Genomic DNA, 24,240 nt, shown 5'->3' on the forward strand with positions numbered 1-24,240 from the left:
CAGCTGATTAATTTTGATCTACAAACACTCAGGAGCTGGTTTCACATCGGCTTTTGCTCAACCTAAAATAAAAACCTCCTGTTTTGAAACTGTATCTATGAACAGGGTAAAGTCTGAACAGGACCTGTGGCTCTTAGTGAAGAATGCTGGGTATCGGCCTGATGAGTAAAAACATGAGTGTTTTGGGTGGGATCATGACATTTTGGATCTTGAACTTCTCCCAGAATCACATGATGTTTGGTATTAAGACTGAGCTCTGTAACCCTTTCCCTTTCACCAGCAGTTGATAACTAGAAAATTTCCTCTGGGAAATTTTGATAGGACCACGGGGGGCTACCGCCGGGCATACCACCTCTGTCAACATGGGAATCAAACCCACAACCTTAAAGCTACAGTTGGTAAGTTGACGAAAGTGAAAGTAAAATCTGCGACTTGGTCGGAAATTTCAAGACACTACACCGTCGGGTCCCTTTTTGAACCTCTGCCAAGCGCCCCACTCACACACAGACACACACACATGCAGGCACACACACACACACACACACACACACACAAAGTAGCCACATGAAACATACTCTTCTTATGTGTGTCTGTGTGTGTGGAGGGAGGGAGGGGGGTTGACAGAGGTGAAAAGAGGGTGTGTTGTCTTGTCTTGTATTGTCACAACAAATGTGTATACTGCTGAGAAAAGTAATAGCACACTGATCCCGATCAAACCGCAAATTTTAATAATTTGTTGTAGCGAATCAAAATTTGTCCGGAAGATGAAAAAAGAGGAAAAGGAAAAAATCCATGGGATAACAATAGTGCTTGGTGCGATTGCCCCGTGGCCCTAATTATCTTAAGTTTCCTCTTCCTATCTGTGGCGGGACTTTTCTCCACTTCAGTTTCCAGATAAAGTTGGTTTTGGTGTGAACTATTTCTCTTATCTTCTTTCATGAGCAAACAAGATTATTTTCCCTCGTATGAGAAATATTTTTCAACCAGTCTGTGTGTTTCTACAGGTTGCTCTGACATGTTACTATAAGTACAGTTTAATTACTAAATACCTTGGACTGACATTCAGTAGGTTAAGGCTTGGTCCTACTCAGCCCAGGTTCAAATCCAACAGAAACAAAAAGCCTGATAAAATGAGTAAAATAATAAAATGGGCAATGGATTGGGAGGGAAGGAAGGAAGAGTTGTTTCAAGTAGGATTTAAAGATATTTCCAAACCAAAAATGTTCAAAGTCAATAAAGATAAATGACATACGAAAAAGAGTTTTGATTAAGGACATGAGACAAGTTTTAATTATTTGCCACATTTGTTTGACTACACATATATCAGACTTGCGTTGCATACAATGATTTTTCTGTAAACTGAGATGTGGAAGGAGAAGCAGAAGAGAAGGAGTTGATTTTCACAGGTTACAAACAGCTGATTTTCTACAATAACAAGAATATCACTGAGTAGTAATGGGATAACAACATTCAGTTCTTCAGGTTTGTGATGTTTGGTCACAGTTTTGTGTTAAGGCTTTTAGACAACAGATGAATGAACATTTAGCATCGTGTCAATTTCTGATGAAAAATGCTCAAGTCAAGGTAACTCTGCGTCTACAGTATCTGTAGTAGGCTATATGTGTTAACAGTTACACTGATAAAAATAAAATGAAATAAAAACCCTTCAAATACCAGAAACATATGAGGTTATTTATATAGATGTACTGAAAACTAGGAATATAGTGGTTATGTCATTTAGCCTCTCCAGGTGAAGGGTAAAAGTTTTAACTAAACTATAAACATGAAAACAAGAAACAGCATCTTTGCAGCTGAGCAACAGCAATTACTATTTTGCAGGGATTTTCAGAATCTTCCAAGCGTCTGGATAAAAAAAAACATTTTCAGTGTGCCGCAGGATAAAAAAGACTGTGTGCATGTTTGTGCACCTGCTTCAAAACTGAGACAGCAGCAGTGATCATGTTTTTTTCATCCACGTGGTCATGAGGCAATGCTAAAAATCAGAAAAGCAGTGAGTGTTTTTAAACAACCTTTAGGAGGTTGATATGTTGATATGGCATCGAGCTAGGAGGATGTAATATTTACAAACATGCAAAGGATTTTCACTTTGACGCCATCTGGCATGATGAGCCTTTGTTCCAGAGGTCAGAAGGTCCTGACCTGTTTGTGGTGAAACCTCTTATCTCTACAGTTTTAACATTAAAGTGATTCCTACCTTTACCTACTGTACAGAGGACAGACAAAAGTAGAAACCAGATATACTGCTCCTGTTATTTTTCATATATATCCCTGTGGAGTATACCTCTTCATACATCATAGTCACATGATATATCATATATTAATCAAAATAATTGTACAGCACCTCATATATAATCAACACTGTCAGATTAAAACATAGTTCATCCATTGTTTTTTGCTAGCACTCATGTTTTGCTTTTTTTCTATTTCCTTAAAATCCAGCACTTTGGGCATGAACTAGATTTACATTCAGCACTTGGGACATTAAGTGGCACATATTGGCACATGTCTGAAGTAAACTTTTGAGTTAAAGTGTCAGGAAGAAGACCTTTGGTAAATGATCGTCATTAGGGAAATAAAGGACAATGCATGTGTTGACGATATTGGACATTGAAGAGGCAGACTGTACCAGGAGACTTTTCATCCAATATATTTCTGACAAAATCTTAATCGTGGGCATCAACAGTTTAGTTTTCTCAGTCAGGCTGAGAGTGAGAAGTGAGAAGAGAGTTCAAGGAGCACAAGAACAATAAAGATAATTTTTGACGTTGATATTGGCAGGGACAGTCTACAATTCAGAATATGCATCATTATATTACGCTGCTGGAGAGTCACTGAGCATGTGAACATTTAATTAACACAGGTAATTGTACCTGAAATGTGAACAAAATATCAGAAAGAGCTGCTGTTTTGTTTTTTTATTTTAAAGCCCACAAGTCACCTGTTACTCTCCCTTGTCTACTATAGTTTCAGTTTTGCTCTATTGCATCATTGTTGTTGATGCATGAGCAGCACATTATTCCTTACAGATTGCAAAGAAAGACTGTGTGTGTGTTATTTGCAATAACTGGACCCATCGAAAATATAAGAGACTAGATTAATCAGTTGAAAATGAGCTCCACACAGCAGCTCAGAGTGGACAATATTATATAGAAACACCTGCTGGGATTCTTTTAATGGGACTGTTATGGAAAAACCTTCAACATTTGGGCAGTGATTGGATGAAAACTGTCCAGGACAGAGAGAGGTTATTGTGTAAGAGAGGTAATAGTGAGTGTGTGTGTGTGTGTCTACAGGATAACACAGCAGCAGGTTGCTGGGTAGTCAGCACTGACTTGGTGCTCATTGCCATAGACGTAGTAGAGGTGGGTGTTGCCTTTCCACTTATAGTTCACCGTGGTGATGGGGATCAACTCGACCGTCTGCCTCTGAGAGGGAAGGAAGGGAGAGAGGGAGAGAGAGAGAGAGGGTTACTCTCCTCCTTTCTCAAATCAGTGTCAGTCCTGTGTCTGTGTCAACTAAGTGTCTGATGTGATTGCCCTATAGCATAAACACTGGGAACAGGGACAAACAGTTAGCGTGACTCAGTTAGCACTGACACATCCCCTTGTCCACTACCTAGTGAACTAAACAGTATAGTGAACCAGCCATTTTGTGGTGCTGCTCCAAGTTTAAACGTTCATACAGTACACAAGCTGTGCATTGATCGATCTAGAGCATCGTGCACTGAAGCATGTCTTGTGAAAGTGGTGTAGCAGAAGAACTCCTCGACACGTCAGGCAAAACTGTAAACTAAACATGCAATACTCCTCAGATGACTTGACTGTGCAGCAGCTCATACAGACGTGGACAAAATTGTTGGTACTCTTCTGTTAAAGAAAGAAAAACACACAATTGCCACTGAAATAACTTGAAACTGACAAAAGTAATAATACATTTAAAAAAAAGTCTAAATTAACCAACAAAAATTAGACACTGCTTTGAATTGTGGTTCAACAGAATTGTTAAAAAAAAAAAAATCCAGCTCCTTCCACAGATGTTCAATAGGATTTAGATCAGGGCTCATAGAAGAAGGCCACTTCAGAATAGTCCAGTGTTTTAGCTGCTGTGTGTTTGTGGTCATTACCCTGTTGGACGACCCCTGACCTGATCCATGTTTCATGTTTCATGGTGTGACTGGACAGAAAGCTTCAGTTTTGGATCAAAAAGCTCCAGTTTTGTCTCATCTGTCTACAAAGCTTCTGGGAGAACGTCCTTTGGTCCGTTACTTTAGTCAGTTTCAAGTTATTTCAATGACAATTGTGGGGTTTTCTTTCCTCAACAGAAAGGTATGAAAACATTTGTCGACATCTGTATTCTCCTTTGAATAAGGAGCAGCATTTTAACATCATAATTAAAAAAAAAACACCCATAGTGAAGTTACTTGTTAGTAACATCTTTCTTTTTTGCACGTGAGCTATAACAGCAATATTGTTGCTTTTGAAAAATCGATATAATATTATACAAATATTGTCAATATTTTAAGACATGAAAATCTGTATTTTATCATCCCTGAGGGAAAATTCACCACTTAAAACAACACAAAACTGTCATAAATAGAGTAAAAAAAAAGCTGTTTTGTATTTGCTGCACTGTGTGTTAACTGACATACAGTAAAAACTTTTTGACAGTATCCTTGTTTTACTTTTAATGCCTAAAACATTTGCACAGTACTGTATATGGGCTTTTAAGACATATAACTATTTGTGAGAGTTGTCTGCTGGACCTACCTGCTGAAGGATCCTGGAGTTCTGGGCGTACTTGGTTTGGTGATCCTTGATCAGACGCTCAGAGGCCTCAGCCATGGCTTGGTTTGGGAACCCGATCAGTGGGTAGAGCTGAGTGAGACAGACAGAGTGACACAGTGCTGACAGAACCACAGATAGCTATACTCAGCAACATCCTTTAAGAACCCGGACTGTGAAGGGTTGAGGTAAGAACAGGTTCAGGTTTATAGTTTAGGGTAAGTGGGCAGGAAAATGCATTAAGTAATCAAGTGTGTGTGAGTGTGTTTGTGTGTTTTAGTGTGTATACGTACCATGTACTGGTTGTACTTGTACAGTTCCTTTCCACTCACAGAGCGAAGATCATCGACCCTCAGACCAGAGTTCTGCTGCACCACATGGTCCTCCACATTGTTAGTCCTAAACACAGATACACAATATATGACACAGTATGTCCAAATGTGTTGCTTCTCCTCTACTATTTTCAATTTCATATTCAGCACTTTGCCATTGATTCTCAATGTAACATATTATTTTAAATAATACAAATAATTAAAACAAATGGTGCAGCCAGAACATGTGATCTATCTCTATCTGGCAAATGCTTCCTAATATAAGCCACAGGAGCATCATGGTCCATGAAGATGGTCTTACAGACTTTTAGGTTGTTATTGTATTGAACTCTTATCAATTGCCTGAAGGCAATGCACTGCTATAATACACTTACTTAAACCCTATTCTAAGAGCGAACCACCTTGTCCAGGTTATTTTCCAGAGTACTTGACAGGGTAAGCAAGAATTCACAAACAATAGAGATTTTAATATCAGTATGGAGACAACACTGAACCTGACTGAAGAGGGTAAGCATGGTTCAGTGTATGCAGCTTTAGGCCCATTAGGTATGGAGGAAAAACAGGACATTGTTGTTCCCTGTGAAGTGCATGGATAACACCATGCACACAAGATACCATATATACACATAATGAATTTTATGCAATCTTAAAAAAAACGGTGTGCAGTGTGTATTGGTATCAATGCATAATGCAATTTTAATTTCATACCACCAGAGGGAACCAAATTATCATCAATAACAACACTGAACCTGACTGAACAGGGTAAGCATGGTTCAGTGTATGCAGCTTTAGGCCCATTAGGCCAGATCTGTGATCAGATGAATCAATTGTAGAAACCTCCTCACAATCCACCCTATAGTAGCATCTTAAACAACTATTCATTACTAATGAAGCTTTTTAGGGCCCCTGGTGTCATCTTCAAGGATTCATAGGGACCACCTCAACTACTGCCATTATCCTGTCCAATTATCCCCTATTATTACAAACTCTCCAAGGATCCAAGAAAAAAAAAAAAATCTAAACAATACCTGTTAGCTCCCCCAGCACCATGAAACCATCATTGCTGATGTTCACTTCCATTATTCGGGTGAGAACTAAGAAGTTTTAGAGGAAGGGAGCCACAACCACACTACCTCTCAGTTACAGTTCAGTTCCCCTGAATTGTGAGTGAGTGACTACTTCATGATCAGTTACTCACACCAGACCTTGTAAAATAGTCATACATCCATCAAATACGTAAAGATCGAGAATATATTAAAAAGTCCTGAACTTCTTTAAAAACCTCTTCTCAAGGGCCCTTAGAAACCCCTCAGGACCCAGAAAGATTCTTGATGGCCCCGTGACCACCTGTCCATGGAGAACCACTGAAATTTCTCTATGGCCCTTAGTTATTATTCAATTACCATGACACCTGGGATGTCTGACAGCCCCTAGGAGCTGTGCAAGGCCATATGCAAACCTCTCAGCAAATCTGCTCAAGGACCATTGCAACCTCTCCAAACACCCCTGGAACCTCCTCAACGTTTTCAAGGTCTCTGAATCTCCTCAATGACCTTTGAAGCCCCTCAAAGATCCATGTCAACTTTTTGAGGACCACTGGAAATCCCCTAGAACCACAGGAACCTCATTTAACACCCACAGTTGCAATTCCTGTACCTACCACTCCACTTTGAGCTGGATGAATGTCAGCAGCTGACGTTTTCCATCGCAGGTTTGACACTGCTTTGTTCCCTGAGAATTACACTCGGTGCACCTACACACGCACACAGACACACACAGAAACACACAGAAACACAGAGACACACACACAGGTCAGAGAGATGGCATGTTGTCAGACCTCAGATTTAATTTTGAGTGTTGGCCACATTTTCATTTTGTTATCTATCACATTGAGTGACCTAATCCTTTAAAGCAGAAGTAAGCGGAATGTTTGTGTTAATATAAGTCTTAAATAGTTATATCTTCTGACAGCAATCACTTATATAGAGTGTTTGGTCTGAAACACGGATCTGTCAGTCACTCTGCTCTGCTGTAAGCCGAGGAGAAAACTTTCCTTGTATCCTACAACCTTTATCCAATGAGGAGAGAGAACGGCATAAAGGGGCGGTCCTCTCTGTGTGTGCACGCCAAGGGGGCAGTTGCATAGACTGAGGACGATGCGCGTGCATGTGGTGACGTAGGGACGAGGGCGAGGACTGCTAACTCCATCCGCTGACAGGAAGTTAGCCAATAGACCGGATCGCTTACTTCTGCTTTAAGTTTCCTCATATTTGGTATTGTAAAAGTACAACATTTTATATGAGACTAGTTTGCCTAATTTAAGGTCAAGTTTTTTTAAGGCAATACACAATTTGCCTTTTCACTGTACCTGTCTCTGCCAGTACCCTCACACCGATGGCAGTTCTCATCCATCTTTGTCCCAGAGCCATTACACACCCAGCACGGTTTCTACAGAGACACACACACACTTTAATGTTGCTTTAGTATCATTATGGAAATAAAAAGTTATTATCTAGATCACTATTACATCAATTAATTAACCAACTGATGGCCAATCTACTTACATATCCATTTCCATTGCACTCTTCACATGGAGCCGTCCCTGAGCTGTGGCAGGTGTGGCAGTCCTACACACACACACACACACACACACACACACACACACACACACACACACACACACACACACACAGGGACAATGTTAATGTCACTAGTTCAGGTCAGTGGTTGAACTACTGCATTAGCAGCTCACTCAGTCAGAATCCCTGGAACCTTCTCATGAAGCCTCTCGAACTTCCTGCAAAGACCCCAGACCACAGACCCCAGTAACCTCCTCAGGCACTGAACATCTCAAATGACATTTGAAGCCCAAAGTCTCCCAACTGGATTTTTCAGGGCTTCAGGGGCCTCCTCAAGAACTTCTGTATCTTAATCTCCGGGACCTGTAACGGTTCAATAAACTTCACGTATCTCTGTTACACAGCCAGGGACCTCTGCATCTTCTTATTGGCCCTATAAACCATCTTCAACGACTTTTGACATCCCAAATGATAACTTGAACTGTCCTAAAGGGACATTGTGTAACTTCGAAAATCCATTATTTCGTTCAAAAGTATGTTTTTCATTAATCAGTAATCACCCCCATCAACAAACGTAAGTGTTCCGGTTAGCTCTGAATTTGCCGTTCATATCATTCATATCGAGCGGGTAAGCTCGGTGGTGGCTGCCATGTCGTGTCGCCATGTTTTTACGTTCAATGGCAGCGTGACGGTAGGAAACCATGGAAACTCAGCGGAGACACCGGAGCTGTCGGCTCAGGTCGAGGTGGCGTCTGTGAAAGGTCACTGCCGTGCAGTGAGGAGGAATGGAGCGTTACACTGATGCTGCATTCAGGTGCAGTTGGACAGACGGCCGTCGGTAACAAACCAGATGTCATTTTAGTCACAGAAGTCGAGAGAAAGCTGGTAAAACATGGGTCAGGTAAACAATACGACATCGCCATGACAACATATTGTCACGTGTATTGTTTTGCCTCGTGCTGACGGACCACTTGTTTACATAGAGGCTTGTTTATGCCGTTATGTGCGGCGGCTGTCGTCCGTCTGCCGGCTGCCCAATTTCACATGAATGCAGCATGAAAAATACGATTGAGTGTACACTAGTGTAGCCGATGTCATATCTGGCCCTCTGCGTTGTAGTCAGGTACAAATATGACTTGACCCTAAAAAAATTCTAACAAAAGGTTTCTCAGTTGTTTTTTATAGTATTAGATGTCCTTAATAACATACTAAAAGTTTACCAAAATTTGACCACTAGAAAGGTGTTATTTTCAAGATGCCGTCCAAGATGGATAGGAAGCCTGAGGAGACACCACAGGTGAATAGGGTAACATTTTTAACTAACAGATATCACCATGAAACTTCCCAAGTTTATCACTTACATTAAGACAAATATTTTTTGTATTACAAGTTTTGTCAAATTGTATGTTTAAATATGTAAATCTCATTAAATATGCGCTAATTTGCATACATTTCCAGAACCGAAATCTGAAAAATTGATAAAAGCCACTTTCAAAATTCTTGTTTTATTTTGTTGACATACTAGAGTCAGAAGTTTTTACAGAGGGGATTTTGGATATCTCTCTTTATCACTCTGTAAATGAGAAAATACTGTCACCAGCCCTAAAAATTCAAGTTGGTCGTGTTTTTAGGAGTAAAATGTTGTATAAATCAGGCTATGAATGATATATCAACAATCCCCTCTGTAAAAACCTTCAGAATATAGAAAGGGATCAAACTGGAAGGTTTGGTGTCTGTAAGTGCTGCTGAAGTGGAGATTTCGGGCTCTGATACAACATTTTACTCCTAAAAACACGACGATATTTGAATTTTTAGGGCTGCTAGTATTTTCTCATTTACAGAGTGATAAAAAGAGATATCCAAAATCCCCTCTGTAAAAACTTCTGACTCTAGTATGTCAACAAAATAAAACAAGAATTTTGAAAGTGGCTTTTATCCATTGTTCAGATTTCGGTTCTGGAAATGTATGCAAATTAGCGCATATTTAATGAGATATTGCCTAATTTACATATTTAAACATACAATTTGACAAAACTTGTAATACAAAAAATATTTGTCTTAATGTAAGTGATAAACTTGGGAAGTTTCATGGTGATATCTGTTAGTTAAAAATGTTACCCTATTCACCTGTGGTGTCTCCTCAGGCTTCCTATCCATCTTGGACGCCATCTTGAAAATAACACCTTTCTAGTGGCCAAATTTTGGTAAACTTTTAGTATGTTATTAAGGACATCTAATACTATAAAAAACAGCTGAGAAACCTTTTGTTAGAATTTTTTTAGGGTTAGGTGTTTTTTTTTCATATATGCACCCGCCTATTGTGTTTTTCACGGCTTGCCCTCGGTGGGGTTCGAACCCTGGTCTCCTGCACAGCAGGCGACGATGCGAACCACTTTGCCAAGAGGTTAACAACCGCTTGGCAAGTTGGTTAGCACGTCCTTTATGGGTGAGTGAGTGCACATCCGTTACACTAGATGGGAGTAATTCCTACACAATATACCTTTAAGATCGGGAAACCTTACCAAGAACTTCTAGAACTTGTGGAACCCTTTAAGGACCAACGAGAGCCTCTCAAGGCCCTGTGGATCCCCCTCAAGGGGCATTTGAACTTCCTCAGAGACCTTTGGAACTTTCTACGGGACTTCTTTAAAGTTCTCAAGGCCCCCCATGATAATTCAGACTCTACAACAAATTTACCCCAGCAAGATCATCCTACTCTCTGACTGGCTTTAAGTCAACAACTAAGAACTCTGTTTTAAATTCAGATTCAAGGTAAATTAACAATAGATAAACAAGTCTCTAACAGACAGTTGACAATCACCTTGATGGATGAGGTGAAGGGCACCCGGATCTCCTGTTTGTGATCGGTAAAGAGGTTGGGGGGCGTGGCCTGGACTTCCCAGGGTCGAGGGGCAGTCTGGGTGTAGAAGTCAGCTGGCTCACCTGTCAGTTACACAAGACAGAAACATCTTACCCACCTGTCAATCCAGAACGCAATCAAAATATACCTAAAAGCTGTTGTTACCATGATTTCACAGTGGTGTCATTGTGACATCATGGTCTAGTGTTGTCAGGTGTTGAAATGCGTGCTTGGTGTTTAACAGGTGGAGGTTTGGGGTCTAATAAGAGACACTATCAAACTGCATTATGGGAAATGTAGGATGTGGCATTATTTGCGTTTGATCTATTTGATTAGAGTAGAGAGTAGAGGTATATGAGTAACCATTACTATATTACTGCTTTTCATTATAAAGCAGTGAATGAAGTTGATTTAAATGCAGTAATCTGTCAAACTAGTTACGTCAGATACATTACTTACTTTACTTAAATTGTTAATAATATAAACGAAAGTTCAGACTTGGTTTTAGGGTTAGGATTTTACTTTGAAACAGGAAATGCATGTAACAGGTTAGGTTACTCACTTCCTTGCTCATAATCAGGAACTGAGGAGCATGGTTCAGATACGCTGCTAATCTGCTATTCTGTTGAGTCTGCCTTCATTTTATGGCCTTTGATGGCATCGTTGGTATATTCATTTGTTTTATTGTTATTAATGATTGCAGATTATTCTTTTTGTGACAATGTTTAGTTTGAGAAGTTTATTCAGGAAGTCTATCGAGTCATTGACTACTCCACTGTTGCTAAAATTCATATAAGGGAATAAATACTAATAAATGTGAAATTGTGAATAAATAGTTGATTATACGTTAAAACATGTTAAAATACAATGGTTTACAGGTAAATAAGTAATAAATACATGGAAACTAGCAGTTAAAAACAAGCACTTTAGTTCATTAAGAATCAGTATATTTACATTGTGTTTGTGTGTAAGCATAAAGACGAAGCAATTTCATTTGTATTCATTATGCCTTTTGTGTGTTTTAGTTTTACTCTTTCTTGTCTCAATAAACCTGTGGACAATGGACTTCAGAGTCGTGATGTCAGGAAGGAGTTTGTCTAACTGCATATGTGTGTGTGTGTGTGTGTGTGTGTGTGTGTGTGTGTGTACCTTCATAGGGTTTGTGGGCCCATTCAGTTGACCTGGACTCTGTGAATGTCTCCAGTCGATACTACAGAACAGATCCAACTTAAGTCATTATCAGAATGAATTAATACATTAATATTGATGACTCAGTTTAGATCTTGTTAGTATGCTATGAGCTAAGAGAAGATTCATTTCAACCACTGAGTTTTGTCATGTGAAAGTCTCTGAGGTCACATGACAGTCATGTGAGAGACATGAGTAGTAATTAAAGTGTTTATAAACTAGTGAGAAAATATATGACGTCACATCAGACTCTGATCAAAGATTTCTCTCTGTCCTGTCTTTTATATGCACAGCGAGAACAAGCAGTTGCATCCCATTTCCACCTGGTAACATGTATCTGGACCAGGACGAACTCATGTTTATCCAGTTGTAAATGCAGCAGAATGTAATCTGATCATCTAGTCCACATCTGGAAGTCAATACAACTAGCCAAGAGCTCAAAAAGCCACAGGTTGCAGATAACCTGTTCTTTCCTTGTAAAAACCTTATTTAAAGGGATACTTCACCCAAAATCGATAATTCACCTTTTTTTTTCTTTTCAACATTTGTGCAACATTAGGGCCTTGTTGATAAATGTCAGTAGTAGTTCCTAATATCTTTTACACTAACACACTTTGGGAACATCACAGTGAGGTTAGACAGGCTACATCACATGTTTGTACTCTTTGGCCTTGTGCATGAATAGTGCAGCTGTTTGGAGTATTTTAGGAACTGTATGCACTGGCCGCTTCATTATATAATTAGTTGCTGCTATAGAAGGCACTGATTAAAGCCTGGCAAGCTGTCTAATAAGTGACAGTGAGATATCACATTCAGACACAGATCACAGGATGATCTCAGATGGATATGAAGCAAACTGCCAGTACTTCAGTACGTAAAAAATAGACTGTAGAATGAAGTGTATTAAATCATCTGATGGTACAGACAGAACCATGGCAGGAGTGCTGTTCAGTAACAAAAGAAGTGTGAACATCAGATCACCCTAAAGGTGTTGGATGGGTCCATGCTGGTGATGACACCATCCTCAGCCGGTGATGAACTGTAGCAGCAGTGAGATGACGCAAAGTTCTTGAAGGCCTCACGTGCCACATCCTCTGTGAGTGATGGGATGCTGCAGCAAGCACACACACACACATACAACATGAACAACATGAGCATCCCACTGGATGCGACTGACCGGTAGCTACAGGTAGATGAGCAGCTCAGTGAAGCAGGTGCAGTCAGGTCTTACCTCCAGTCGGGCATAGGGGCAGGCTCTGGAGGAGCTAGAGGCTCCAGAGGCATGGGAGGGGGCAAAAAACCACCTGCAGAAACAGCAACACATTTCAGCAGCGACAACAACATGACTGCTCTGTGAAGACTTGTGGTTTGGACGTCACTTACCTCCTCCTACCACTGTGCCTTCGTACCCAGGCACATTGTTGAACATGTTGGCCGGGGGGGCAGAGGGAGGGGGATACGCAGCTACATAAAAAACAAAAGGAAAAATAGATGTTAGACCAGTCACCAGACCATCAAGTCAGTGAGAATGGAAAATAATCCTGTTAAAGCAGAAGTAAGCGATCCGGACGTTTTGGCTAATGCTGCGTTCCAGGCAGGCTTTTGAAACTGTAAATTACAGCTTCAAGTCACAACTTACGACTTTGTAGCGTTCCAGGCAACCCACTCGTGTTTTTCCGACCTGTTTTACCTGTGAAAGTCACTATAACGGCCACTCGTAACTTCCGACCCGTGAACTCGTACCAGATCGAACTGGTACGACTTCACAGGTCGAAAAAACACGAGTTACGAGTTGCCTTGAACGCACCATAACGTCTTGTCAGCCGATGGAGTTGGCAGCCCCCGCCCTCGTCATGGATCTATTGGTCCTCATCCCTAGGTCACCACTTTCAGGCGCATCCCTTGGCTGCACACACAGCCCTTCATGCCGTTCTCTCTCCTCATTGGATAAAACTTGTAGGATACGAGAAAAGTTTTCTCAGTGACTGACAGACCCGTGTTTCGGTCCAAACACTCTATGTAAGTGATTGCTGTCGGAAGATATAACTATTTAAGACTTGTATTAACACAAAAATATTGCTTACTTCTGCTTTAATTTTAATTTTAATCTTAATTTCCAGGTTTACTAAAACCCAGAGTTACATTTTGTCATTTTAAAAAACAAAACTTGGATATACTGTACGGGAACATTTTTGGTTATTTGCTTGTTAATGTTTTACCAAGAGTTGAAAAAGAAAATTGCTACTACTCTCATGCCTGCAAAGTAAATAAAGAGCTGATTAGGAGGGGTAAAGGTCTGTGGTTTAATCCCCACCCCACCACTACTATAGTATAATATCCCCATCAGCCCGTAAGAAGGTGCATTCAGCTACACTAGCCAAGAAGTAACTCGTGGCTGAAAATTAAGGCAGCATGTAAGTTCCTTTAACGACCACTAGGGAATCAATTCCCATCGACTCCTGTGTTAAAATTTTCAACAGCCAAGATAAACCTGTTAACAACCTGGTACAGAAACAGTTTTAGTCTCTATAGCTTTACCTTCATGATGACTGTATGGAGGTGATTTGTTTTATGTAACTCTCTCATTTGAATAAAGTTCTACATAATTGAATCCGTACCTGCTTTGAGTGACAGGTGGGTGAGCAAATGCCTACCACAAACTGGCACATATTTGCCAAATTTTTGGAATAGGCAGGAGCTTCAAAACATCTCCTCAGAAACATACGGGACCAAGGCTATGTTTATCTTCATACAACACAGTTTTTCATGTGTTAATGAGTTTCAGAGATGCTGATTCTCATCAAAATCAAGAAAGAGAAAAAACAACAACAAAGTCCTCAATAGTCGGGGAGCCACAGGCTCAAAAATGGGTTGAACCTGACATCGTCCGTTATACTTTTTATTTGTGTTTTTTCTGTTAACTTTGACACTAAGGAACAATAATTGAGGGGTCTGCTCTGCCGGAAATATCGCGAAAAAAAATTGTGGCCATTTCACTGTATGCACCCTTTATTTTTCGACAGGAAATTGTAAAAAATGATTTTTTTCTTCAAATCCTCAGTAGCCTGGGTAGGCTGTCAATGAATGCATTTCAGATACACAGAACACATGTGGTGACAACATCCACTGAAAAAATAACTCTTAAAACACATTTCTACATGATTTTGTATCAATTTTATGGGAAAAAATTAGGCGTTTTCTCACTTTTTCCCAATATTTTCATCTTTACTTCATTGGCAATCAACTATGGGTCCAGGTTATGACATCAGTCAATGTGTCATCATTTTCAGCAAACAGTATACTCATTCCAGTGAAAAAATTATAAAAATCCAACCAAAATCATTGGTTCTATGATAATTTCACTACTAGCTGGCGATCAACAGGCTCAGAACCTCAATGGAATTTTAGGCTAGGCCTACTCTCGAAATTCCAAAAGACATACTGGATGTTTAGCATCATGGTACACTCACAAACACCAGCTTAGTATTTGAATGAGTTTGAAACAACCAACAGTTACCAGTGTTTCTAGTTTAGCTGTTAGTTGAAATTCAACTCCCGTGGGAAACCCCCTAAAAAAAGTAGTTGGGGTACCTGTAACCAGACTTTCAAAAATTCCGAAGTTTTTAATTTGGCCTTAAGTAAGTTGTGAGGGGTCAAACTAGGGGTTTTTCACGATTCTGAGTTGATTGCAAGCATTAGTTTTTCATCCAAAACACTCCTTGGTGTAAAAAAAAACAGCCACACCCACTTTTCCTGTTCATCGGAAAGGAACAACCCCCTCCCCCCACCAATAGAATGTATTAGAAGTTATTCCGTAGCATGACACAGGTTGTCTTTAATGTCACATATACTCAATATAATATAACTTACATTCTACCCCTTTTTCTTGGTAGGACCCTCCAGGATTTTACAATGTTTTAATTGCAACTATTAACGCAAATTCAACCAGTCCTCATGTATTCTCATCCCCCACGCAATTTATCACCACAGTGTGAGAGAGAGAAAAAACACTGGGTGCACACCAGATTTCACATACCAGTAAAAGCTGAAATGCACACACACACACACCCTTCTCACTGCTGGGTAGTTGCTTTATTGGTTTCCTTTTTTATTATTTGCCATGGTAAATAGGCCTAAATGTTGCTTAGTGGTAGTTAGTTGGTTGACAATATACAACTTTTTACGTCTGATACATTAATATTATCTATATCTTTTTTGAAGAACTTGACGTTTTTCATGCCACTACATTGATAACATGCATAAGAAACCTATTGTCAACTTAGCTTAATTGTTAGTTGGCTAACAGTAAATATCATGGCTCATTAGCCAACTCTATGTATGTGTTACACACCCCAAACTGCATCTGATGATCATTTCATTTTCTTAAATGCTCGCTGACTGCCCCAATAGCTATCTAGCTATGGCTAAGGCCTATGCATGGTCTTAGAGAGGATGTGTGCAGTTGATTGATTGATTCTTTTTAATGACCACACAGCCAGGCTGGTGGACTTTGCTTCCAGTACAGCTCATTGGTACAGGTTCCTTCCAAACATTTAACTCATTGAGTGCCAACCACGTAATTTTACGTGCCCTCTAGGAGCCAAAACACGTTCTCAAGTGCCCTCATGGAAGCCAAAATGCGTGCTTAAGTGCCCTCATGGCAGCCAAAACATGTGCTAAAGTGCCAACTAGGAGCCAAAACGTGTGCTCAAGTGCCCTCATGGCAGCCAGAACATGTGCTAAAGTGCTCTCTAGGAGCCAAAACGTGTGCTAAAGTGCCCTCTTGGGAGCCAAAAACGCAGACTTAAGTGCCCTCTAGGAGCCAAAACGTGTGCTAAAGTGCCCTCTAGGAGCCAAAACGCATGCTGAAGTGTCCTCTTGGGAGCCAAAACGCATGCTAAAGTCCCCTCATGGGGGCCAAAACGTGTGCTAAAGTGCCCTCATGGCAGCCAAAACGTGTGCTAAAGTGGCCTCATGGGGGGCAAAACGTGTGCTAAAGTGCCCTCTAGGAGCCAAAACGTGTGCTAAAGTGCCCTCTTCAGTGGTGAGGATGCGCTATTATGTGCCCTTTTTTTTCCTTTTCGCCCCTGCCCTTCAAAAAGTCTGTGCACGCCACTGCTCCAGCAGCTCGGAGCCGAAACAGGAAGCTCTCAGCCGAGAGTCCTGCCCGGTCTTCATCTGGAGCAACACCGTGTCCTCCCCAAAGTCCTCCCGCGGTAAAATGTGATGGTCTCTGGGCCAAAGCAGACCGGCACCACCGACCCGTACCACAGAAGGACCGCGACCACCGGTGGGGCCGGTGTTCCCGACCTGCTGTGGCCGAGAGACCCTCACATTCCGCGGCGAGAGGCTGTGACACGGCACGGTGCGTCTGTGTTATTGTTGTTTATTTTTAACACCATTTTAACATCACCTTATTTTAAGAATAATATCTTTTTCTGGAACCACAATAAGGTTTCACCAGCTTTATCACATCTGATATTCTCATTTTGCTTGAAGGCATCATTAATGAAAGAACGTAGTTAATATTATTTTCATTCATTGTATTCATATTTTATTTTTATTGAGAAGATTGTATGCTAGCTGTTCAAAATCATATTCCTGTTCTGGACGCGATATTTTTTTTCCTACTATGACCAGCCAAGACCCGCCAAGACCCGCCTTACTCCACCTCTGATTGGCTGCCTCTGCAAGGCTAAGCCTGTCCCTGCATCTTACCCTAACCTTAACCACTCCCTTCACACGCCTAAACCAACCGTCTTTGCCTAAACCTAACCGTCAGAGTCGAGGGCATCGTGATAAGCCAATCAAAGGCCTAGTAAGGCGGGTCTTGGCTGGTCATAGTAGGAAAAAAAATATTGCGTTCTGGACATGTGTGCTGCTCGTATGTCAGGAGTCAATGTTGCTCTTTACTGGATTGCCAGCCCCAGGTGTTTTACAGTTGTTCTACCTGGCATGTCACTGTTTACATTACAAAATAAAGTTTGTGTAGTGCCTGCATGGAGCTGACCTGCTGACAGATGTGTAGCTGACAGTGACTTTCCTCATCACGAAATCTATTCCACTTTCTGATCCTCCCTTACTCACACCAATATGGGACTGGACAAATTTTGGGTGAATTCCATTTCCTCTCTTTTTTAACCCTCAATCTTAACCCTCAATCTCAAAAATGTGCGCTCCTGCTAGTGCTGTCCTGATTCTCAGAAAGTGCAAGTTTAAGGGCTGTATAGCCCTCAATATTGAGATTTTCCGACACCACCCTTGGGAGCAAGGGCTATCCAGAATGCAGTATTTTCTTTGTTAATAGAGATATGAATATTACGAAAACCATTGTATTATCTAAGTCTAGGGCCATTTTATGGGGTATTTACCTCATTGTTACATAACATTTATTTTCTTATTTTAGGGGTATCGGCATTTAAGGGGTGTCCCATTTCTAAGTCACAAAATAGCCCTTAAAGCTGTACAGAAAAGAAAAATTAATTTGAGCCCACTGTTGGTCCTAACATTAGTGTAATAACTCATCTATCGGACGATGTAGCCCAAACTTTGTGCAAAATTCTATTTTCGAGTAAATCTGGGATGAAAATGTGGTAGTTTTTTTCCGCATTGGATAATGCAGGCGCACGGATTATACGTCACGCTGCTCACGATTCATCAGCCACTGATATTGGATCCATTATCCGTCAATCAAACGTCCGAGACAACACACACACACACAGAGCTCGGTCTCGACCCAAACATTGAATATCCCGCCCGCTCAATAACGACCAATCAAATTTGTTTTCCTGGCTCGGGTAAACTCGTGTGGCAACTTGTGGAAAATCGTACAAGGAGGCGACAAACAGGACAAACACAAGCTTGAGGGTTGAGGTTGAGGGTCCTGGAGATATCTGTACAGTGCTCAACATACATCAGCACACATGTTATGAGTTTTTAACTCATAACATTAAAGTAAGGTTAATAATATTACTTAGATTACAAAATCTTTAGCACTCTATTAGTTGATGCAAAGACGTATACACCCCACAACAAAAGCTGGTACCTGACAGCACTATGTGTTTTTTGTGTCCTCTCTTCATTTCTAGCAAACTTGTTTCAGTTTTTGCTGGTATGTGAAATCCAGTGCATGTCCAGTGTCTTTTCTCTTTCGTTCACTTGCTCCCGATCCATGTAATAAATTACATTTAGCCTATTGTAATTTTTTAAGAAATTTTGCGACATTGCAAAATCCTGGAGGGTCTGTATAATGTCCAACAAAGAAAAAAGGGTAGAATATAAGTTATATTATATTGAGTATAGTAGTGACATGTGACAGACAACCTGTGTCATGCTACGGAATAACTTCTAATACATTCTATTGGTGGGGGGAGGGGGTTGTTCCTTTCCGATGAACAGGAAAAGTGGGTGTGGCTGTTTTTTTTTACACCAAGGAGTGTTTTGGATGAAAAACTAATGCTTGCAATCAACTCAGAATCGTGAAAAACCCCTAGTTTGACCCCTCACAACTTACTTAAGGCCAAATTAAAAACTTCGGAATTTTTGAAAGTCTGGTTACAGGTACCCCAACTACTTTTTTTAGGGGGTTTCCCACGGGAGTTGAATTTCAACTAACAGCTAAACTAGAAACACTGGTAACTGTTGGTTGTTTCAAACTCATTCAAATACTAAGCTGGTGTTTGTGAGTGTACCATGATGCTAAACATCCAGTATGTCTTTTGGAATTTCGAGAGTAGGCCTAGCCTAAAATTCCATTGAGGTTCTGAGCCTGTTGATCGCCAGCTAGTAGTGAAATTATCATAGAACCAATGATTTTGGTTGGATTTTTATAATTTTTTCACTGGAATGAGTATACTGTTTGCTGAAAATGATGACACATTGACTGATGTCATAACCTGGACCCATAGTTGATTGCCAATGAAGTAAAGATGAAAATATTGGGAAAAAGTGAGAAAACGCCTAATTTTTTCCCATAAAATTGATACAAAATCATGTAGAAATGTGTTTTAAGAGTTATTTTTTCAGTGGATGTTGTCACCACATGTGTTCTGTGTATCTGAAATGCATTCATTGACAGCCTACCCAGGCTACTGAGGATTTGAAGAAAAAAATCATTTTTTACAATTTCCTGTCGAAAAATAAAGGGTGCATACAGTGAAATGGCCACAATTTTTTTTCGCGATATTTCCGGCAGAGCAGACCCCTCAATTATTGTTCCTTAGTGTCAAAGTTAACAGAAAAAACACAAATAAAAAGTATAACGGACGATGTCAGGTTCAACCCATTTCCTTGAGCTTTTGAGCCTGTGGCTCCCTGACTACAATGTCAAAGTAAGTCTTTAAACAATATTTTTGTGCTTCCTGTTGTAGGGGATATAGGTGTTTTTCATTTTGTAGTGTGACATATTACTTTTTACTTTTTATATCTTTTTTATCACATCATTGTTATGTAAGCTGCTGGACAATCTGAATTTCCTTCCTAGGGATTAATATAGTATTTTCTATTTCTATTCTATTCTCTCTCTATATATATAAATATATATTTAACCAAATGGAAGCTATGAAGAATTTCACTCTTTAAGAGAGAGTCTGTAAAATGACACACTCTACTTATGAATTGATAAAATCAGTTTGGCTGATATTGCATGACATCTTCAGAGATGAAGATAAGAGGGGAAGCTGACATTTATTATGGTCTTGCCCTTTCTATGCTGAGATAAAGCAGCTCAGAAACGTATTCATGTGTCTCAAAGTTTTCGTGCAAGCAGCCACGAGTCCCCACCACACCACATCACCCGATACCACCAGTGCGACCCCACAGATATGTTACAAGAAATTAGCACTGCACATGTAAATGCATGTCTTCATGTTTTATTTCATTTCTTACTCGTGCATTGTTGTTTATGCTAATTCCTTTGTCTGATGGCAACTGCAGTGCATTCCTCTGTGTTGTCGTGCCAAACTGAATTTCCCCTGCGGCTATCAATAAATCCCCCATCTTTTTGCTCTTGAGAAAGATTTCCTCAAATGCTACAATTTCATTTCATCTAATTTCATTACAATGAGGAAGCACAGGATAGAGCCAACATGCGGAATTCATTTAACCTGACTAACTCTACTGCTGTAAGTTCCACGGTATTGTGACACTCCTTCCCACAGTCCCTGCAGCTGTTCCAGTAAGTCAGGGTTTAATGGTGTAAGGTTTATGTGAAACCAGACACATTGCCAGTGAAAAGAGGCAGAGAAGCATGGAAGTGCAGAAAACACGAACAGAGACACAGACTTCTGTGTGAGCCCCAACAACATCAAAGAAGACACATTTTATCTAATTAATTTAATCTGATCCAGCCTCACTTCCACAAACAAATCTACATTGTGTAGAGACACTCCCAGGTTAAACAATGCAGAATGTATCCTGATATCAAACCCACATGCTGACGAATACAACTCAGATTACTGCCTTTGTATATTCCTGCGAAACCAGCCAAGTGACAGGAAATATTTCTGGTTTCATGATTGACCTCCAGCCATTTGGCTATAAAATGTCATCCCTTTGTGTAAGAATTTATGAGTGATGGACAAAAATATGTTTTGTGAGGTCACAGTAGCCTTTGACCTTTATGCTTTAACCTCTAAATTCTAATCAGTTAATCTTTGGGTCAGAGTAAAGGGTTGTGTTAAATTTAAAGAGATTCGCTCAAGGTGTTTTGGAGTTATTGAGTTCACAGGAAAAGGACAGACAGAGACAACCTGAAAACATAGCATGAGCTCAGGGTCATTTGTTCAGTAGATAATCACGATCCAATTACGTTTTGTTGCTATAGGTGACACCTAGTGGCTGTAGTAATTATGACAGGAGCATAGGGAGAAGTGCGGTGAGTGTAGAAGAATGCCAAGAAGTATGGAGGATGTTGGGGTGGATGAATGGGTAGGGATGGGTACCAATACTCATATATACCAAATACCATAATGGCACCGGTGCTGACGTTAGCGGTAGTAACCAGACTGAAAAGCAACCCAGATTTTGGTGCTTCACTTCGGGGCCACTGAATTTTTAATTCCCCCCCCAGGCCAGGTCTATAGCTGTGCCGGCGCTACACGTGACATGATGTCAGTTTATCACCTGTATGGAAGTGAACCTTCAAAATGCCTAAAGGCCCCGGGCGTACTGAGAGTGGACCATACGTGGAGTGAACTGCGCGCGCAATGTCCACGGTCGTCATAGTCGAGCGTACCACCACAATTTCCTACATTTATGGCATGATGTCGAACGAATATTCTGTTCAACTTACATGTCACATAATGCCTTGAAAATAAAAAGGCACTGTTTCAATCTGGACCACGTGTGTATTTTTTTCCATTCTTTAAGAACTAGTTCGGGCACCGTTTAAGCACCGGTACCTTTTCCAAAATACCAGTTTGGCACTGGTATCGGATAAAACTGATAAAAAACGATACCCATACCCAAAGTTAACCATGCCATTATTGAAGTATGACAACAAAGACTGTTAAACATACTTTATCCAAAATCATGATCTTTTCTAACCTATAACCAACAAGATTTTGTGAAAAAGAACCTATAGGATTATTTTACCTGATGGACTTGTTCATGAAAAATGATACCAGTTTTGGTGTAGCAATGTGACATACCTCTGTCCTACCCTGGAAACGTTTGATCAAAAGATATTCAAAAGAAATGAAAAAGAAAGAAAAACTTTTTTACACTTTTTTTTTGGTCAAGAAACTGACGACTAATTACCATCAGCCTCATCTGAACTTTGTGTTTAGTGCTTATTACCAGATGTTACCACTTATACCCTAGGCCTCCAGCCTCTCAGAGCATCGTCATTGGTTTCCATGTGTTTCAGTACAGTGAGAAAGTCACTTAGCAGACTGCTAAAACCTGGGCTGTGGAATCTATCACAGTGGTAAAAGATTTTTTTTTCAAAAGTCACATTTGTGCTTCTGGGACCCTGAAAATCAAAAATAAAATAAAATAAGGGCATTGGCATGGAGGTGGGGGGTCAAGTTACACTGAGGTTTTCCCCACTTGGTGAAACCCTGGAAAAGAATATTTCTGTAACCAACTACTCTGTTGAATAGCCTGTAAAAAAAATGTTTGGTAACTTTTTTCAAGAATAACGTAGGTGTTATATATTCTATATTCTTACATGTGCTGTATGTTTTCACTCTGTTATGTGGTGATTTGCCTATTTATTCTCAATTTATACTATTAGCACAGGAAATGTAAGACCATATCTTAATGCTATGCTGACATTAGTAGGCATGTTAGTGCGTGTCTGCGCACCAGTCAGTGCTCCTATATAGGGACACCCACGTGAAAAACGTCTGGACACACCCCTGCATCTAAAAGACAATTAAAAACAATGCAATTTTCTAACGAACACTATGAACCAGAAAAGTAAGGTTCGACATTTCTAAAACCTTACAAAAATACACAATAAGATAAAATAAAATATATTCTTTATTCAAATCACCGCAGTAAAGTCAACAAAACAAGCTTTTAATTTCTCCACTGTCTGCATCAGGTCACATGTAAATTACAGCTACTACTTACAATAGTGGACCAAATACACCAACTGGGTTTAAACTAAGCCGAGGTGAAACCCTGATCCGTGGTCTTTAATAGCACGCAGTGTCTCCGGGGCTTTGGCAACTTGCGGACTATGTGGGTAGGGTGGGTAGGGTCAGTCCGAGTCCTGCAGCCGCGGTTGTGGTCAGTGAGTCTGGTGAATGACGCCACCATGTTGGGTTATGTTGTGTGCTATGGTTGTGTGTCGGTGTGTGCTCGGTTCCTACCTGAGCTGTCCATCATGCTGCTTTCAGATCACACTTCGTATCGACAAGGTTGATAAACCCAGACGACTAGACTCTCAGACCTTCCCGTTAGTTGGACCAGCCCCTTACCCCACCGACTGAGACCTTCAAAATAAAAGTCGGACCAAGAATAAATCCAGCAGTTTTCCTACCCAAATTAAAAAGATATAATAAGACAGAGGGACACTCTTGTGACCAAGATGCCCCTGATTATATTATCATATAATAATATAATATTCCATATAGGACAACCGATGACCCATGAATAAATGTTATATTTTCAAACAATGATAGCGGGCTTTTATATTGAAGGCATTGTTTTACACAGCCCCTGCAGTGTCTCTGGTTCTCTGGGTTTGTTGCAGGAATGTCGGCCACGCCCCATCTGGAGTCAATTAAAGAGCTGAGCAGATAAAATGAGAATTATAGTACAAAATAACGAGGACACAAACTGAACATTAAACCAACTGAGCAGTCTACTTATGCTGTTTATTTCAGACGGTGATGTAGAGACATATGGTGAAACTGTGGTTTCAGCGGCTGCTCTGCAAGCATCACTGCGGCTTCCGGTCTTGTCCTCATGGTGGGTTCACCAGGTTTGATGACTCTGGTGGAAAGATATGTGTTAAAATGTCACGGTTG

The 24,240-nt window shown here is 40.4% G+C and overlaps 1 protein-coding gene across 1 annotated transcript; it reads right to left on the reverse strand.

The window, feature by feature from the left end:
• Positions 1-1,322: 1,322 nt before the first annotated feature.
• LOC310985795 (protein SSUH2 homolog) lies at positions 1,323-23,667 on the reverse strand. Its single transcript, XM_083971458.1, has 12 exons — positions 23,581-23,667; positions 13,145-13,225; positions 12,993-13,065; positions 12,743-12,872; positions 11,723-11,783; positions 10,535-10,656; positions 7,699-7,761; positions 7,503-7,582; positions 6,795-6,887; positions 5,096-5,201; positions 4,788-4,895; positions 1,323-3,446 (listed from the first exon to the last, which is right to left on the reverse strand). Exons 1-12 carry the CDS (start codon positions 23,594-23,596, stop codon positions 3,309-3,311), a joined length of 1,071 nt encoding a protein of 356 aa, XP_083827584.1. The 5' UTR covers positions 23,597-23,667; the 3' UTR covers positions 1,323-3,308.
• Between the last annotated feature and the right edge of the window lie 573 nt (positions 23,668-24,240).

The sequence above is a fragment of the Trachurus trachurus genome, assembly GCF_905171665.1.
Source record: "Trachurus trachurus genome assembly, chromosome: 5".
Taxonomy (NCBI): Eukaryota; Metazoa; Chordata; class Actinopteri; order Carangiformes; family Carangidae; genus Trachurus; species Trachurus trachurus.

What these genes read in the sequence shown, in the direction of transcription:
- LOC310985795 (XM_083971458.1), bottom strand. An exon ending in ACCCATCCAACACCTTTAGG is followed by an intron (nt 11,784 to 12,742) that starts GTGATCTGATGT and finishes TCTGTTCTGTAG; the next exon opens with TATCGACTGGAGACATTCAC. An exon ending in CCTTCACCTCATCCATCAAG is followed by an intron (nt 7,762 to 10,534) that starts GTGATTGTCAAC and finishes GTGTGTGTGTAG; the next exon opens with GACTGCCACACCTGCCACAG.